The 18,450-nt window shown below is 44.7% G+C and overlaps 1 protein-coding gene, 1 non-coding gene and 1 pseudogene across 2 annotated transcripts; 1 reads left to right on the top strand and 2 right to left on the bottom strand.

The window, feature by feature from the left end:
• On the bottom strand, positions 1-84 carry TRNAY-GUA. Its single transcript has one exon. It is a non-coding gene; the product is annotated as a tRNA-Tyr (tRNA).
• Positions 85-7,637: 7,553 nt separating this feature from the next.
• Positions 7,638-9,197, top strand: LOC124694555 (annotated as a pseudogene).
• A 4,551-nt stretch (positions 9,198-13,748) lies between these two features.
• LOC124694554 lies at positions 13,749-15,583 on the bottom strand. The gene is made up of 3 exons (XM_047227528.1): positions 15,502-15,583; positions 14,404-14,901; positions 13,749-14,296 (listed from the first exon to the last, which is right to left on the bottom strand). Exons 1-3 carry the CDS (start codon positions 15,581-15,583, stop codon positions 13,749-13,751), a joined length of 1,128 nt encoding a protein of 375 aa, XP_047083484.1.
• Between the last annotated feature and the right edge of the window lie 2,867 nt (positions 15,584-18,450).

Raw genomic sequence — 18,450 nt, 5'->3', positions numbered from 1 at the left:
TGGGCCGAGCTGGATTTGAACCAGCGTAGACATATCGTCAACGAATTTACAGTCCGTCCCCATTAACCGCTCGGGCATCGACCCTTGTATCCCTCCTTGTGTTAACTAATAATTTGTGCAACCATGTATAAGATAACATCATATCTCTGTTTTAACTAACTCAACTAACCATGAAGTATAAGATAACAACTGGGCACAATTTCTCCATCTCGTGAATACCCACAATTGGTATTTGCTAAATCTACTCTAGAGTTAACTATCATGTTTGTTCTTCTTGTCTGAGGATGATAACGAGGAGGACACCAACTATCTGATGGGAAGAGTAGTAACCTCCGAAGCACCGATACTTCAAAGTCTGCCGTGTCCGCGTATACTACTCCGCCGATACTCCGATACCCCGATACACAGGCGATACACGTATCCCAGGAGTATCGGCTTTTCTTATTTTAAAAAGAAATTAAAAAAATACCGATACACCGCCAGGGACATCATCGACATGGCTATGACACAGGAACGTTTGGAAGCCCAATCAAAACCCACTAGTGACCCTAATAGCCAGTGCGCTATCTATCTATTTGCTTGATTAACCATGAAAGTGTTTGGATTGAGGCCTCAGGAGTGAGCGCACCGTCGCCGTCTGGAGTCGCTCGCCGCCGTCTAGAATCGCCTCCCCCCAACCTGGAATCATTCTCTCCTCTTCTGCCTCAATTATTCTTTGACTTCACAGGTCATTGCATAGCATTTCATTAATTTTAAATGTATATTCGCCGTATCGCCGTATTGTTGTTTCTAGAAATTGCTGTATCCCGTATCCGTATCACCATATCTATCTCGCCGTATCGATGCTTTGTAGGTAGTAACAACTTCTCTAGCACCATGACTAGCGCATGAGGTGCTATGGTTTCAATGGATGAGCAACAAAGGTTTCAGGTTCTTTAGCCTGTTGTGTTGTATATGTAACTGTCCTAGGATGGGATGGGATTGAACTTGTGTGCTGTTGTGCATTAGTTTATTCATTCTTGACCACGTTTTGTTGTTGGTGGTTGCGGAGGTTCTGACTGACCGTATATTTGCGTGTCACATGGGTTTTAGATATTGTCTTTGTTGAAGTATATATTTGTTTGCTGTGCACGTTTTTACGTCTGAAAAATCGGCAGGGGCATGCCAAAATTTCGAACGCCCCTTCAAACTAATTTGGATAGGCTAACTATCTTAACTACTAGTTTAATTTCTTAAAGAAATTCTGCATGGTAGGATGAGCGTATCTTGATCTTCTTCGTTAAGTTGTGATGCTTAGGGGATTAGGATAGCGCTCCTTGCATGTGTGTACCAGTACTAGCATAGCAGAGATCGAGGGGAACACTACTTATGTCGTAGCTGTTAGCATGAGAACCCCACTGTTTCCGTCCAACAACTTACTAGCATAAATCCGATTTTATATTACTCTACATCAGTGTTCCCTGATGTTGCTGTGAGTTCTCTTGTCAGTGCTGCCAATGTTTTTAGTTAGTTCTATGTTGTTAGTATATCAGTAGTAACTCTCAACGCCTTTCCTGAGCTGTATATATACTTCTCGTAAGCACTGTAATTGCATCTTCACTGATGGACAAGAAAGGAAGAGCCTTCTAATAAGAACCTTATTCGGAATGGTATTGCTATATTCCCTTTATCTGCATTAAATCATGTGTGTTTGTGTGTCTTAGTTTGGAAATGGCTTGCAAACCGATGTTTTCTTTTCTCATGAAGGCTGCATCAATGTTACTCCTGTCATTGTCCTTCACCGGAAAGACTTTGAAACCTTATTTAGCCACTCTTGCTGGCATTGGCACTGTTCTGTAAGTGCGTTCACATAATATTACCGTCTTTCGCTCTTGCAGCTGGCCCCGTTCCAGCAGTGCTCCTTCCTCAAATATTTGCGTCCAGAATAAGGGCCAAGGAGTTATCACTACGCATGCAATGGGTAAGTCTCTAGTGGTTACATTTTTTGAAATTATCTTAGAAACAAGGCAGTAGTTACTTGTGCATTCAGTGAAGTATGATCGGTTAATAGAAGCGGTAATTGTTTTCTAATGTTAAGATCTGTTCATGTCGCTAGATAGTTGAAACTGGAAAAAGAAATTGCATCGTGCTTCATTTTGTATCATTGATAAACTGAAGACAGACTATCCCTTCTACTAGTATGGATGTTCAGCGTGTTGTATGATTATTAATTTATTATTGTGTTGTCGATTTGCCTACTAACACCCATGATTAATTGTCTATTCTTTCTCTGTGCAGATATGCAACTTCTTTATCAACTTGTACTTCTTGTGTGTCTTTAACAAGTTTGAAATCAACACCGTGTACATGAGATTTAATTGCATCCGTGTGCGCTCTCGCGGTAGCTGAAATCGAGTGGGCTCTAAGCTCGCCCAGTAAAGTCGACATCCTTCACGCTCGTGCTTTTTTGGGGAGTGCTGAATAAGCATGGAGCGCAATGTTTCTAGTTCCACGTTACTGGTTAGAGACAAAAAAAAGTTTATGGATGTTGTATCTTTCCCAAATTTGATCTTTGTTTTATTATTCTTTTGGTCTTGAGGGATTAGGCTTGTGAAAGAGGATGCCTTCATTCCCTCCCAGTTCAGCGTCTTGCGCATGATAATGATCCCAACAACAACTAGTGATGATAAGCCAGTGCTGGAACCCCTCTCTTGTAGACAACGAACGTAAGCTCTCAAATCCGGTAGTGCATATGATATTTCACCTCATAATTTTTTGCAATCAATTCAGGCACAAGTAGATACATGTTCTTCATTCCAAGTGTCTTGATGTATGCATGTAGTGTCAACCTGCTTGTCATGAAGGCTCACCGCGGTGGTCTTGACGATGATGTCGCATTGACGTTCAAAGGTACCTCCTTGGTCACACTTGAGTCAATTGTTGCATGTATTTTCATATATAATGCATAATATTTTACTCAATCTATTTGTTCTGGATCTTATACAATTTTGATCGCCGGTATTGGCATTCAAGACCCACCGCAGTGATCTTGACGATGTCGTTGAGGACACTCGTCGGCATTGGCGTTGAAAGGTACCTCCTTGGTCATTTGAGTCATTCCTGCATTTATTTTCATATATAGTACATCTTTTTCTCAATTTGTTTGTTTTGGAGCTTACACATTTTTTGTATCTGCTGCTAACGCTTATATGAATTTGACTGAATTGAGACTTGGAGGGAGTAATTAATCGATGTGTCTGTGCTTATATGAATTGGCGCTTCTATGAAATCTGTGACATGAGAAGCCAGGAAGAGGCATATGCATATCTTCTATGCCAACATCATGTGGTTGAATTTGAATCTCTAAATTTATGTTTGCTAAATATACTCTGCTGGCCATCATCTGTTTTTCTTGTTCAAGGACAGTGAAGAGGATTGAGGAGGAGAATACATGTAGAGAAGTTGAAAATTTGCAACGACAATCTGTGAGCCTGTTTTGTACACGTGGGAAGCCAAGAAGAGGCAGCATATTGATGGTTGTGTGTTCGAGCCGTCCCATTTTTTGTTGATCCGTGGTAGATGTGCATCAACAACCGTGAGAATTCAGCTGCAATTTTTGAGTTGAGGCTTGTTTTCTCTTGTGTTGAATGGTAAGAAAATAGTGGAAGCAACCTGTAATATTATTACCGTGACAGTAGGAGCCTCTCCTACTGTTTATGGTTCAAAAAAAAAATATATTATTACCGTGATAGTCGGCTTGTGTACATGCTTCTGGTGACTAAAATTTGGGGTTCTGGTTTGTTTCAGGTTGGTGATCTTGTATTAACCAAATACTTTAGAACTTGAGACTGACATTTGCTCCAGGTTTTCTCTTGTAGGGATAGGTATGCATTGCTTCTTTATAAATGCCTTCATTGTTCTTATTTTGAACCTCTGATCCTGATATTGTTTGTTCAATTGGCATTACAGGCAAGATGTTGATTTCGCTGGCAAGGACGCAGAGTCCTTGGTACCATGTCGGCATCCTATTGCTCTCCCATGGACAACCAGGACCAGCACATAATCGCCGGGTGTATCGCCGCCACCAACGCGAGCCCATATAGTACGAACGTGCCGGTGTACGTTCCGGGAGTCTTCTCTCCGTCGCAAGCCGCCTTCTACAACGACGGCCCCTCCGCCACTCCCGGGTGCGTGACGCCTAACTTGTCGCCGCACTACCGGGATGCGCTGCCGCACGGCGGCTTCAACCCCAACAACCTCTACTCCCCGGCGTACGAGCAACGCGAGCCAGGACCCGGTCCGGACGGCGGCCCTTTCACCGGCCGCAGGGGTCCGCTCGAATACGACGGCGCCGGTGCTGAGGAGGACGACGGGGTTGAGGAGGAGGACGACGAGGAAGAGGACGGGGTGGAGGACGACGAGGAGGACGACGTTGAGGACGAAGAGGGCGGCGAGGAAGAGGACGACGAGGGTGCCGGTGACGATGATCTCGTGGAGGTAGACGCGGACGGCGTGAGGACGAAGAAGAAGAAGAAGAATGTGGTGACCCAGCGTACCACTGCATGGTGTAGTACACAAGTCGTTGACATAACACAAGTGAAACACCGTTCCACTCATATTACATCTCTCAGAGTGGTACAACAGAAACATATGCGAGTCCAAGGTATGTCTATAGAAGTACACACGAACTGTTTACAGAAGATCAACACAACCTCCTATTTTACAGTGAGGTAAAACTTCAAATAAAGCTCCAGAAGAACGACTCGTAGTCTATCTTATAGCTAACTCAAGTTTAAGAGCTAATTGGCTTGCTATAGAAATCTAGCTACTTAGGTGCTAGGATTAGGGAAAGGTTCCCTTCTATTACTAGTCTAGGTTTTCCATTTTAGCTGATGCGGAAGTTGACTCCATTGACTCCTTTGATTGGATTCTTCATCTTGTTGCAGTTGACTCCTTTGTCTTCTAGTTCCACGGTAGTTTCTCCTTCGGTTCCTTGATCTAAGAAGGGGGTTCAAATGGGATAGAATGAGTACGAGCGTACTCAGCAAGTTCATATTAGGAAATAGGTGTATCATGCACTAGCTACAGCCATAGACCAGAAAGTCATAGGCCAATGCAAGTTTTCATAAACATTTCTTCAAAAGGTTTATTTTATTCTGAAAACTATGCCCGTCAGTCTTCACAGGTTGGTGATACACCGCGTGCGGAAAGCGCGTATGAGACTTAGACTTTGACTTTGTCGAGGAGAGGAGAGGAGAGGAGAGCGAGGCGTGACGGCTACGTTCCGGCATCGGGGAGGCACTCCGGCGAGCGACGCAATCAGGCCAGGAGAGGTGTTGCAAATGCTTCAAAGTGATTTGCGTTGTGTTTTGCTGTGGTTGGATCTGATTCATCTTTTTGTTGATCTGACTAAGGCTGGATGAAGGCTCCGCCTCCTGCTCTTGTTTTTTTTCATGTGGATCGGACGGTCGACTTGGTGAGCGCAGTGGTCATGGTCTATGTCCTGGTGCGTGGTGATGGTCGGCGGCAAGAGCGATGGGTAGGCATATTTGTCGGCAGATAGCATGGTCGATACGCCGACCAATTTCGGGCAAGCCAGGACGTTGCCGACGAGCTTGGGCGTCCGACCGGCCCGTGGCAAGATCTTGACCTGATACATCGATACAGTAGGTAAACCATGCCCCCTTCTCTTTGTTTTTTTTTTCTATTCGGTACCTGCAATCGATCTTTTAGTGGAGTGGCCAGCGGCTGAGAGCTCTTGGTCTGCTTTCAAAGGCATCATCCATGTGGTCAATAGATATATCATTAGATTTAAATCTTTCTTTTCTTGACCATGTATAGAGCTAGAACTAGTTTAAAAGAAGGCACGCAGGCATGTCTAGACACATTATGAGTCCATTTCGAAAAAAAGACACATTATGAGTGTAATACGACAACTTTCAAACTCACGACCCAGTTGTCTACCTATAAGAGCATCCATCGGGTGTGGTTCACGTTCATGCTTTCGCCTTGTTTGATTCAAAGAAATACCATAGGACTTTTTTAGAATTTTAATTCTTAGAAAATTTCCCTACGTGCACCGTTTGATTCATAGGATATGGATCCTTAAACATGCATAGGAAATGTTTCCTATAGGATTGCACTGCACTATGTTTTGGAGGAAAATTTTCATCCACTCAAACCTCATGTTACAATTCCTTACTTTTCATGTAAGTCAAACGCTACTTGAAGCTACTTGAAGAAATTTCCCGTAGGTTCCAACTCTTGTAAATTTAAAATTGACATTACATTATAATCCTGCGGTTTTTTCCCATTTTCGTGTTCTAAGAATATCCTACGAATCAAACATGTCATCATTAAAATAGTTTATCTTTGTTCCTCAGAAGTTTTTTGCATATTCATCACATATGTATATAAATGGGAACAAAAGAAATGATCCAGTTTTTAGAGGCATCATCCCTATGGTCAATAGATATATCATCAGATTTAAACATGCATAGCAAATACCTGATGCTTCTAGGAATCCTTGTGGCGAGCGCCACCTATCTGAGTCCACCTGGGGGAGCTTGGCAGAGCGACAGTGACTGGTACAGCGCAGGCAACCCTATCATGCATGACAACAGGAGACCCCGGTACCTTGCTTTCTTCTACAGTAACTCCACCTCCTTCGTGGCATCCATTGTTGTCATAGTGCTGCTCCTGCCGCAGTGGAGGAACAATAAGGGCTGGTCGCTCAAGGTGATGAACACCACAATTTTCCTGGATTTGTTTGCCCTCCTAGGGGCATATGCAGCCGGCTCCAGCAGGGGGTGGAAGACGTCAATGTATGTTGTCGCGCTGATCGGTGCCGTGCTGGCCTTCGTTGCAATCCATATAGCGTTGGCATTGTCATGCCAACATCAGCATGAGAGTCAGGGCAGTCCAGGAGATACTCCTCAGTCACATGAGCCGGCGAACGGAGGGAATTAGGCATAGTTAGCTGCAATGCCACCACTTTAATTATCAGTCTGATCTGCGGCTCTGTTCATATTTGAACATTTTTGAACATTTTTAGAATCTGAACATATTTGAACATTTTTAGAATCTGAACATATTTGAACATTTTTGAACATTTTTAGAATCTGAACATATTTGAACATTTTTCATCATTAAACATTTTTTAATAAGTTTTAAATTTGAATATTTGAAAACCAAACCATTTTTACAATTGAATATTTTTTGAAATTTAACATTTTTAAAAAGCAAATTATTTTTCAAAAAAGTTGAAAACCATTCAGAAACCATAAAAATAGAAAGAACGTAAAATACATGACATAAAACCAAAAAAAAGTGGGCAAACAACCATACACAACAATCTATGGGCTAGGCCCATGCCCCGAAGGGGTGTGCACCACGCGCTATCACCGACCTTCACCATGGATAGGGTCCTACCGCAAACCTCCACATGAGACGGCCAATAGATCGACAGGCCGGCCGATGGACTTTCATAATAGAGTGGTTGGGTTGTATTCGGATCAAACCTGACTCGCGATCCAGTTGTGGTTCATGTTCATGCTTTCGCCTTGTTTGATTCAAAGAAATACCATAGGACATTTTTAGAATTTTAATTCTTAGGAAATTTCCCTACGTTTTGATTCATAGGATATCGATTCTTAGACATGCATAGGAATGTTTCCTATAGGATTGCACTGCACTATATTTTAAAGAAACAAAATCATCCACTCAAACCTCATGTTGCATTATTAAACAACAGAATCGGAGGTACTAATGGGATAAATACCAGCTCCTCCTTTATTTATTTTGTGCCCAATATTGTCCCTTGCCATAACGTGCTGGAGGCAGCCATGATATTGGACTTGTTTGGCCTTATCGGTGCTTACGCTGCTGGGAGCTGCCGGGACGTAAGCACCTCCATTTATGCAATGGCCTTGGCGGGTGCCGTCCTGGTCTATGTGGTGATCCATGTCGTCTTCTTCACGTTGCACCACACGGATACCATAACCGACCAGGAAATCGAGTTGGTGGAGAAGAGGCGCAAGCGGCTGCTCCTTTTGCCGTCTTGGCCGCGACCATCACTTACCAAGCCGGGTTGACCCCTCCGGGCGGCTTCCGGCTCCAGGACGATGTGTCCAGCGGCCACTATGCAGGTGACCCGGTCCTCTTATACAACTTCCCCCACCGCTACACGGCCTTCTTTTACTGCAACTCGGTGAGCTTCATGCTGTCCATCGCCCTCATCATACTGCTCGTGAACCCGCATCTGTACAGGCCAGCCATAAGGAGCTATGCGCTCGCTGTTTGCACGGCGGCGGGGATGTTTAGTCTGATGGGGGCCTATGCTGCCGGAAGCACACAACACCTGAGAACATCCATCTACATCTTCGTGTTGGTGGCCGTGGTCCTCTTTGTCATAGCTGTACTCCTGTATACTGGTAACAGAATTGGTAATACAGACAGTCAACCAAAGCCATATAATGACAACAGAGTAGGGAAACAAAGGCATGCCAAGCGCAAATACCTGATGCTTCTAGGAATCCTTGTGGCGAGCGCCACCTACCAGGCTGGTCTGAGTCCACCTGGGGGAGCTTGGCAGAGCGACAGTGACTGGTACAGCGCAGGCAACCCTATCATGCATGACAACAGGAGACCCCGGTACCTTGCTTTCTTCTACAGTAACTCCACCTCCTTCGTGGCATCCATTGTTGTCATAGTGCTGCTCCTGCCGCAGTGGAGGAACAATAAGGACTGGTCGCTCAAGGTGATGAACACCACAATTTTCCTGGATTTGTTTGCCCTCCTAGGGGCATATGCAGCCGGCTCCAGCAGGGGGTGGAAGACGTCAATGTATGTTGTCGCGCTGATCGGTGCCGTGCTGGCCTTCGTTGCAATCCATATAGCGCTGGCATTGTCATGCCAACATCAGCATGAGAGTCAGGGCAGTCCAGGAGATACTCCTCAGTCACATGAGCCGGCGAACGGAGGGAATTAGGCATAGTTAGCTGCAATGCCACCACTTTAATTATCAGTCTGATCTGCGGCTCTGTTCATATGAGAGTAGTGGGTGTGATTCTTCTGCAGTCTATGTTACCCAAAATCCAACACAATTCCTCTATTTGTACATCTATTTCTCTTTCTAGATTTGTAGTTTACTCGATGTAAATGGATTACTCTAAATCTGTAATGCTAGTATGTTGGAGCATATTGGTACAAAATATTTTTTTTGCCTAGTGCATATTTATAATATGGTGTAAAATTGAAATAAGTGGATGCGGTAGGTTCACATGGCAAGACATTGTTTTAGAACAAATTAATTGAAGATTAGGAGCACTCTTTGTCATTGTTCACACAAAAAAAAGGATAGCTTGCAGAAATATATACCAATACAACTTGACAAACAAGAATATAAACATCTAGCATATCCATGGTCAATTGACCCCTACATTAGAAATTCAAAATACCGCTTTCATAGTGCTTTCAAAGATTCCTACTTTGTCCCCTACAACATTTATTTTTGTAGTTTCTACCTTAGGCTATAAACTATAATGACTTGATGAAGTACTTCTGTTACTGCGACACTTGAAATATCTCTAGTACTTCAATTTTTAAATCTTGGAACTGGCATGTCAAATCAGGTCATACCTTCATAGATCTGCCTGTTTTTAGTTGACCTAGTTTCAGCCTTATCTTCATGCAAGAAGTGATCATTCGAAATTGTCCTGGTGCCATCATATGCAACCTATTAAATATCAAGAAGTCTTAACTCCCACCAAACTAGAACATAGACACGAAGAAACTGTACTCTTTTACATACCAGTTTTCATGAACTTGATGATTAAAGACTAAATCCAGATTCATCCTATGACTCAACTTTCTACAATTGTGGTTCTCAACATGTCCTGTATGTGTTTCTCTAGATATGTTTGATCAGCACACAGATAACTGCCATATATATTTTCTTTCTTTCTCCCAGATAACGTTTATTTCTAACCCATTTCCTTCTAGAAGCAATATAGACTGGGTTACATATATTATTTCGGTAGCACAAATATGTAAATGCAGATTTCATTTATGTATCCTGATGAACCCCAGTTGCATTATTAAACAACAGAATCGGAGGTACTAATGGGATAAAGACCAGCTCCTCCTTCATTATTTTGTGCCCAATATTGTCCTTTGCCATAACAAATGACGATTGATGAGGACTTTCAACTAATTTAGTTTGCTGGAATTTTCTTGGCAAGTGTTTAAGAACTCCCTTACTCCCATCAACTAACTAGCGATGAGGAAACCTAAGGCGACATGTGATGTTTTGTCTGCTTTAGATTTGAATCAAATGCAAGAATTGTATGTGTATTAACATATGGTGTTCTCCTTCACATGTATTTTCCATGTGGCTCTGTGTAGATGTTTATTAAAAATTGTGTGCTTTGTATAACTGAGCGTTGCTAGCTACTGCTGTGAATTCGAGCTTCTTCATTGGTCTCCGTGAAATGCACTTTATGGCTTTCTGTGGCGATTGCAAGCATTCTGCTCGCTGGCAGCACTACCAGTTACAAGTTCTATTGCATACTGTCTATGTGTGTAACTGTGTATGTGTTAGAGCTGGTAGGCCCGTGTATGTCGAACTATATGTAGAGCACTGAAGAGAAATTTATATGTAGGCACCCCCATATAGGTATGTGACAGCCACTCCAGGAAGCCACCCAAGATAGCTGGCGGTTTTCCTGCTGATCACACCCAAGACAAGAGCGCATAGCATGGCGAGCGGGAGAAAAGGCAGTCCATGAGCAAATGGCACATGGACTCTGACACTCGGTGGCATAGCAAGGTGAGCGAGTAGCACCGCAGACCTTATCGGCACAGGAGAAGTAGCACGACTATTACAATTACTACCTGCCGACTTTAGTTTCTTGGTACCTCTGTACCGGCTCACAGATATTTAACTGAAGTTTATGTTCAGCCAGTGCAGGCCACACCCGAAATGCACGTGTTCAAGCAATGCCAAAATTGGACAGTGTACTAACAGGATCCAAGTAGCATTAGAAACCGGTATCTCAAGAACATACCTGTAATCGGAGTTGTGTAGGCATGTGCATGTCCCTTTTTAGGACTCGCAGCCGAGCACGATCCTTGTCTTGTATCAACTCCCCGAGCTGTGGATTAGAGTCCAAGTCCTCCACCAAGTTCTGTCTCGAGTTGTTAAATTCAGTGACGCGGCCCTGCAGAGCAGTTCCTTCGCAGTTCGCACAAGAACTGGAAGTGCGCCCGCCGGGGTATTCCGTCGAGCACCTTGTGGGCGCCCCGGTCCAGCGCGGGCATTTGGTCGGACGGAGCAGCCCGCCGTCCAGCGCGGTGACTCAGAAAGGAATGTGCTGATCTAGGAGGAGCCCAGCCATGTCGAGGGAGCTCGATGGCGGCGAGCGCACGGCCGGAGACGAGGAAACCGGCGAGCGGAAATGGGCGAACCATCCCACGATTCACGTTTCCCCGTCGCATTGCATATGGCGATGGATAGGACCTGAGCGCCCCTCACACCCTGCTGGCTTTAGGGCCAGGCCCATGTAGACAGGTTTGGTTTCCTGTCCGGTTTTCGCTTGTTCTTTTTATGGTTTTTTTGGCTGTCCGCCAGGTTTTCTATGGGTTTTTTTAAAAACATCGGATCATTTTTTGAAATTTTAATATTTTTATATCTGAATATTTAAAAATTTATACATTTTTTAGAATCTGAACAAATTTGAACATTTTACATCATTAATCATTTTTAAAATAAGTTTTAAATTTGAATATTTGAAAACTAAACCATCTTTACAATTGAATATTATTTGAAATTGAACATTTAAAAAACAAAAATATTAAAAGCTGAAAACCATTCAGAAACCATAACAACAGAAAGAACACAAAAAGCAAACATAAAACCAAAAAAGAGGGCGAAAAAACCATACACAACAATCTATGGGGTAGGCCCATGCTCCACAACCGTGTGCAGCACGCACTATATACCGGCCTTCACCACGGGTATGGTCCTAACACAAACCTCCACATGGGCCGGCCAATACATCGACGGGTCGGCCGATGGACTTTCATAACAGAGTCGTTGGGTTGTATTCCGTCCAAACTTGACTCGCGGACCAGTTGTGTTATCTCCCTATAAGAGCATCCATCAGGTGTGGTTCACGTTCATGTTTTACGGCTTGTTTGATTCAAAGAAATACCATAGAACCTTTTTAGAATTTTAATTCTTAGGAAATTTTCCTATGTGTACCGTTTGATTCATAAGATATGGATCCATAGACATGCATAGGAATGTTTCCTATAAGATTGCACTGCACTATGTTTTGGAGAGAAAAATTCATCCACTCAAACCTCATGTTACAATTCCTTGCTTTTTGTGTGAGTTAAACGCTACTTGAAGAAATTTCTCGGAGGTTCCAACTCCTGTAAATTTAAAATGGACATTACATTCTAATCCTACGTTTTTTTCCTATTTCCGTGTTCTAAGAATCCTACAAATCAAACAGACCATTGCTAGAATAGTTTATCTTTGTTCCTCGGAAGTTTTTTGCATACTCATCACATATGTATATAAATGGGAAGAGAAATGATCCAGTATTCAGAGGCATCATCCCTATGGTCAATAGATATATCATCAGATTTAAATCTTTCATTTCTTTGACCATGTATAGAGCTTGACCTAGTTTAAAAGTAGGCACGCATGCATGTCTAGACACTTTATGAGTGTAATATGATGACTTTCAAACTCCATGTAAATATCCAAGATAGGTAAAAAAAACCTTAAGCGTATGCCACCACATCCCGTCTACATCAACAATCTGTCGTTTTGCAAACTTTTTGACATTGTTTGTCTAGCAGCATAATTACTCGTAAAAACTTGAAGCATCCATAGTTTTAATGTATGTTGGCAGGACCACCATCAATAAATTTGCTATAAAAATAATTATCAAGAATGAACAATGTCCTATTAAGAGATAAAAAAACAAAACCTGCATGAAAGTAAAATAGAAGGGATAAATAGAAGCGGGTCGTCAAGGTATGGTCATCTTTTGCATCCAATGTTTTGTGTAAATTTGATAGTATCAAGCAAGCGCCATAAGGAGGAGGGTGAAAGGGAAAGGAGCCTGCTTCACGCCAAGGATCGAGCGCCGCCATGCCGCCTTGGTAGCAACGTGTTGGTGGCGAAGGTGCATCTCGACGAGGCCAGCCCCTTCGGCCATGCCGGGATGGACGACGCTGAGGAGTAGATGCTCCGTCGTAGGGTGCGGGATGGCGAGTAGATACAACCGTCATAATTAGGTTAAAATATTTGTGTAATAAAAGTTGAATTTGGCCAAATGTAATGAGAATTGCTAATTTTAATTAGTGAGTCACTTACTTACGGTGCCGGTGGCGTCCATGGTATGTCCGGGCAGCCGCATTTCCAACCATAATTTAGTTAGTAAATGTGTTGCTCCATGCCACCGCGTCAGTATGGGTCGTCTTTTCTATGTTCATGCTGGCCGAAACGGACAACCACGCTCCGTTTACGTCGGACAACTGGAGATGGCCTACTGTCTAAACCTAGCGAGCATGTTATCCTAACAATAATAACTTTGTTTTGTGTTGAGCTCACCTCTTTGGACAAGGAAAAAAGAGAAGCATGCACGCAGTTGAGGCACATTCAAAATCTGCGTGTACCGTGGAGACTCCAACCCGCGCAAAATAATGAAGTCCAAAACTGATGATGTACAGTCAGAAAAAGAAAACTGCGCGCTCTACAAACGACGCAGGCGGCGGGCAGCGGGCTTCCGCACCCGGACGAGGAAGACGTCATCGAGGACGGGCCCACACAGCGTGGCGTCTGACTTCATGAGATGGTTGGAGCTCTGGAACACGACGCGCGTGGCGTTGGCGATCGCCGTGAACTCGAGCGCGGCGGGCTTGGACCCGCCGGTGCCGTTGGACTCGTACGGCACCTTGAGCGTCTCCCGCGCCGCGTACGCCTCCACCGCCAGGGACCCGCTGCATCCGTTGGCGGCGTCGCCGACGGAGAAGGAGAGCCTGTAGGACCAGCCGGGCACGGTGGGCACCTCCTGCAGCAGCGCGGCCTCCCTGCCGGCCACCAGCTCCACGGCGCGCGCGCCTTGCGGCACCTTGTGGTGCGGCGCGTCCACGTACTTTACCACCTTGGTGTCCGACATGACCATCCAGCCCGACAGCGGCGAGTTCACGTCCTCGAGGATCGGCGGCACGAGCACGCCCCACGGCGTGCCGGGGAAGATGTACGGGCCAAGCTCGAAGTCCCCGTTCCTCAGCATGTTTCCTGCTCAAATTAAGATCGATTCCCAAACTGGTCATATATATAGTTTTTGCTGGAACAACTTGATGAACTAATTTTCGATAATCTGGGTGAACACATATAGGACGTACCCTTGGGGCGATGGGGAGGACTGAGGGTCCTAATGGCGACGGCGATGATGAGGGGGCCGCACGCGGGGTCCTCCTCGACACCGGTGTTGTGGATGCCCAAGGACACGGTGGCGTGCCTGGACTTGAACGCCCATGAGTAGGTGTCCCAGCCGGTGCTGGTGTAGACGGTCTGAATCGGAAGCACGCCGAACTCGTCGCCGACGGACACGTTGAGCTTCTCGGCCTGGGCGCACGACCGCGCGGCGGTGAAGGAGACGGAGTAGTGCATCTGACGGATGACATTTATCGTCTGCCGGATGGTGGCGTCGTTGCCCAGCCGCACGGCGGAGACGCCCTCCGGCACCGCCAGGATCATGTCTCCCTCCTTGTGCCCGGGCTGGATGTACTCGACGAACCCGGAGATCTCCCAGCACGGGATCGCGTAGCGTCCCGTCACCACCGCGCCGCTCATCTGGGACTTGCCCGGCGCCTGCGCGAAGTTTCCGTTGGGTAATAGCCCTACGTGCACACGATGATCGCATTATATTGTCAGTGCTCGGAAATGTAGGGGTAAAGTTCGGCCACTTGAAATTTAGCATGGCAGAAACTGATGCAGCTTGAATTTTAGTTCAAGAGATTGCACGCTCATGAACCGATGAACACCTTACTTCAGTTGATCAGCACAAGGTATCAGTTAAAGAAATTAGAGTACTCTGTTGTTTCTAGGACACGTTCCCGGAAGATCATAGAAAAGGTGAATCAGCTCGGGTAGTCGATCTATACATTGTGAGACTTATTTTTGAGGGCTAGTGGGCTTCAGTTAGATGGACGATTTCTCAAACTATTAATTGAGATGACTGCAAAATGGCTAGGTTGACAATAGCATCTAATTAGCTTTCGTGAAGTAAAGAAGCGCTTCAGTTAGATGGACGATTTCTCAAACTAAAGAGAGATCATAGACGGAATGGGACTCCATAACAACTAATGCCGAACACACATCTCAGATGAGAAGAGCATGGCTCATGAACTATGCACGCGCGGGTCAACGCCACCTCTAATTTCGTAGTAGAACTTAGTATTTTAAAGGGAAAAGGAAGATTTCAAAACTTAAGTTCTTACCATCGGCGACGGCCAAAACCGCCGGAGCAGCCGCACCAAGGAGCAAGAAGAAGAGCGCCATGCAACGGGCGACCTTCGCCATGATCGCTCTCATTGCTCCCGTTTCTCTCGAGCTGTACTTAATTTGGTGGAGGAATGAACGAAGCTACAAGGGTGTGAGGCGTGAGGCTTTATATAAGCGGCAATGGATGGCAGTCGACGGAGAGGAGGAAGGAGGCCAGCGGCCGGAGGTGGCGCCGAGAGATACGCCGGAAAGCACGAGCGAAAGGCATCTCTCGGTTTCGAGACGATGCAGTTGGCCGGCCGTGTGTTCACGTGGCATTCTGATTCATCCGATGCGTAAGAAGATTCCGATCGATCCCAGTAGTGTCTGCACGGTGTCGAGCTTGTGCCTATGCCGTGCCAAGTGACAACCGAACCGACGGCCCAAACGCACATGTCTGGATCTGCCTTGCCAGCGCGGCCGCCGACCACTGCGTCGGCGCAACGACACGAATCCCAACGGTTACCGCCGTGTGTCAAGTCTAGCAAATTGACTTTGTCAAGGTATTTTGCTCCTACTTGGTACAATTCGTCGACTCCTAGGCGGCCGTTCCCACTGTCCAAGAAGTCTGCTGAAAAAACCCAAGTATGGGTGGACCATCCATTTTCTCGTTGCGTTTAGGGCATCTCCAGCGGAGCGATCCAAAACAACGATATATTTTATCCGGTTGTGTCCGTTTAAGTCAGCTCGCGGCTAGAATTTGAATCGCGGTCTAGCCTATCAGTTTAGTGTGCCAGCGGCGTGAACCAAACGATACGGGTTGGCCAATTTGGTCAATGCTGCCTATTTTGGCAATTCGTTTCACATAGTATACACAAATATCCTAATTGGCAACTAAAATTAAGTGAAAAAAGGAAGTACCAGTTGGTAAGAGAGGGTTTCCGAAAAAAATGGTTGGGTCGTCCCCCGTGGGTGATTCCAGATGCGACTAACCCTAACCCTAACCCTCTCCGAGCCCCCTTCTCCCTCCACCCTCTGTTGTCACTGTCGACGGGGGGAATTTTTTTACTTTCAGTACCCTACATATTTACTTTTAGTGCCTTGCATATAAAAACAAAACAACAAAAATTAGATAATGGAAGATGATGTAGATCCTTTTTGAAAGGCTCGCAAGAATCTCAATGATTTTTTTTACTTTTGTATGTTAAAAGCTTGAATATTCCTGTTGATACTAATGCTTTGAATGCAAGAAAACATGTTGAAATTGCCAAAGAAGAACAAAAAAGGAGGACAATGGAAAACAAGAGGAAGAGTGTAGTAGCTACCCATCTCCTATTCGCAACAATGGTAATTCCGAAATTCCCATGAAAACCCCTTCTTATACTATTGCAAGTGATGATGACATTTATTGTGATGAACCTTTTGATATGCATGCTTTCTTTGGAAAATCATATGATAGTTGGGTAGAAAATATATTTGGAAATGATAAAAATGATTCTACTAGTACTAGTCCTCCCACTAAAGAAGAATAGGAGTATTGCGTTGATGTATAAAAGATAGTACTATAGATGATGATCCTTTATTGCTTGATAGTCCTCTCTGTCGAACAATAGTGTCTAACTTATGGGAGTATGCAAGTGATATAAAAAAGACAGATGACCCCCGATGCTCATTGGATGGTTGGTATTTATGTGGTGATTCTCTTGAAAACTATGTTGTGTAGTTTGTCTCTAATGCTTGCAAATATTATGACGGGTGATGTTGTGCAGATAATGTAGTTGGGAAACCCCAAGATGAAGGTATGATGAGCATATCAGCAAGTTTTCCCTCAGTAAGAAACCAAGGTTTAATCGACCAGTAGGATAAAGAAATCATTTCTAAAGGTGTTGTTGGCTGACTTTAGCAGGGCGCACTACCGGTATTAGCAACAACGTGGAACCTACACAAAACACAACCAAACTACTTTGCCCCAACTTACAGTGAGGTTGTTAATCTCACTGGTTTTGCTCAAAATAAAGGATTAGACGTATAGTGTGGAAAGAGATGTTTGTTTGCAGTGAAATAAAGAGAGCAGTGCTTTGCAGTAGATGGTTTTATCAGTGTAAAAGAAAGGATCGGGGTTCATAGTTCACTAGAGGTGTGATACGTCCAAAACGTATCTACTTTCCCGAACACTTTTGCTGTTGTTTGCCCAATATCTTGTGTGTTTTGAATGCAACTAACACGGACTGACGCTGTTTTCAGTAGAATTGCTCTGGTGTCTCCTTTTTGTGCAGAAATATAACTTTCAGGAAAATTCCCGAAAAATAACGCAAAATTCATATTTCACCCGAAGACTCACGGAGCCAGAAGACGAGACGGAGGGGGCCCCGAGGGGCCCACACTTTCCCTAGGTGGTCTGGCCACCTCGGCCTCTCCCCCGACTATATTAAGCCTCCTCACCTGAAAATCGAGGGGGGGTTAGACATTTTTCTAGAAAGAGTTCCGCTGCTCCGTCGCCACGAGAAACCCCAATCCGGGACCAGAAACTCCGTTCTGGCACCCTGCCGGGACGAGGAATTGGAGGAGATCATCGCCATCACCGACGCCTCTCCATCAACCATCCATGATTCCCCCATCCATGTGTGAATAATTCTCCGTTGTAGGCTGTAGGGGATGGTAGGAATTGGATGAGATTGCTCATGTAATAGCTATAAGATTGTTATGGGCATAGTGCCTAGTATCCGTTGTTAGTATTTTTGATATTGTTGCAACTTGTTATGCTTAATGCTTGTCACTTTGGGACCGACTGGCATGATCTCATATCTGAACATGTTATTGATTCATGATGATAATTATTGTTTTTGATCATACTGATGTCTACGGGTGCTTCTATTCTTGTAGACAGTGTTGGGCCTCCAAGAGCAGAGGTTTGTAGAACAGCAGCAAGTTTCCCTTAAGTGGATCACCCAAGGTTTATCGAACTC

The sequence above is a fragment of the Lolium rigidum genome, chromosome 3, assembly GCF_022539505.1.
Source record: "Lolium rigidum isolate FL_2022 chromosome 3, APGP_CSIRO_Lrig_0.1, whole genome shotgun sequence".
Taxonomy (NCBI): domain Eukaryota; kingdom Viridiplantae; phylum Streptophyta; class Magnoliopsida; order Poales; family Poaceae; genus Lolium; species Lolium rigidum.
This window is presented reverse-complemented; position numbering and strand designations above follow the sequence as displayed.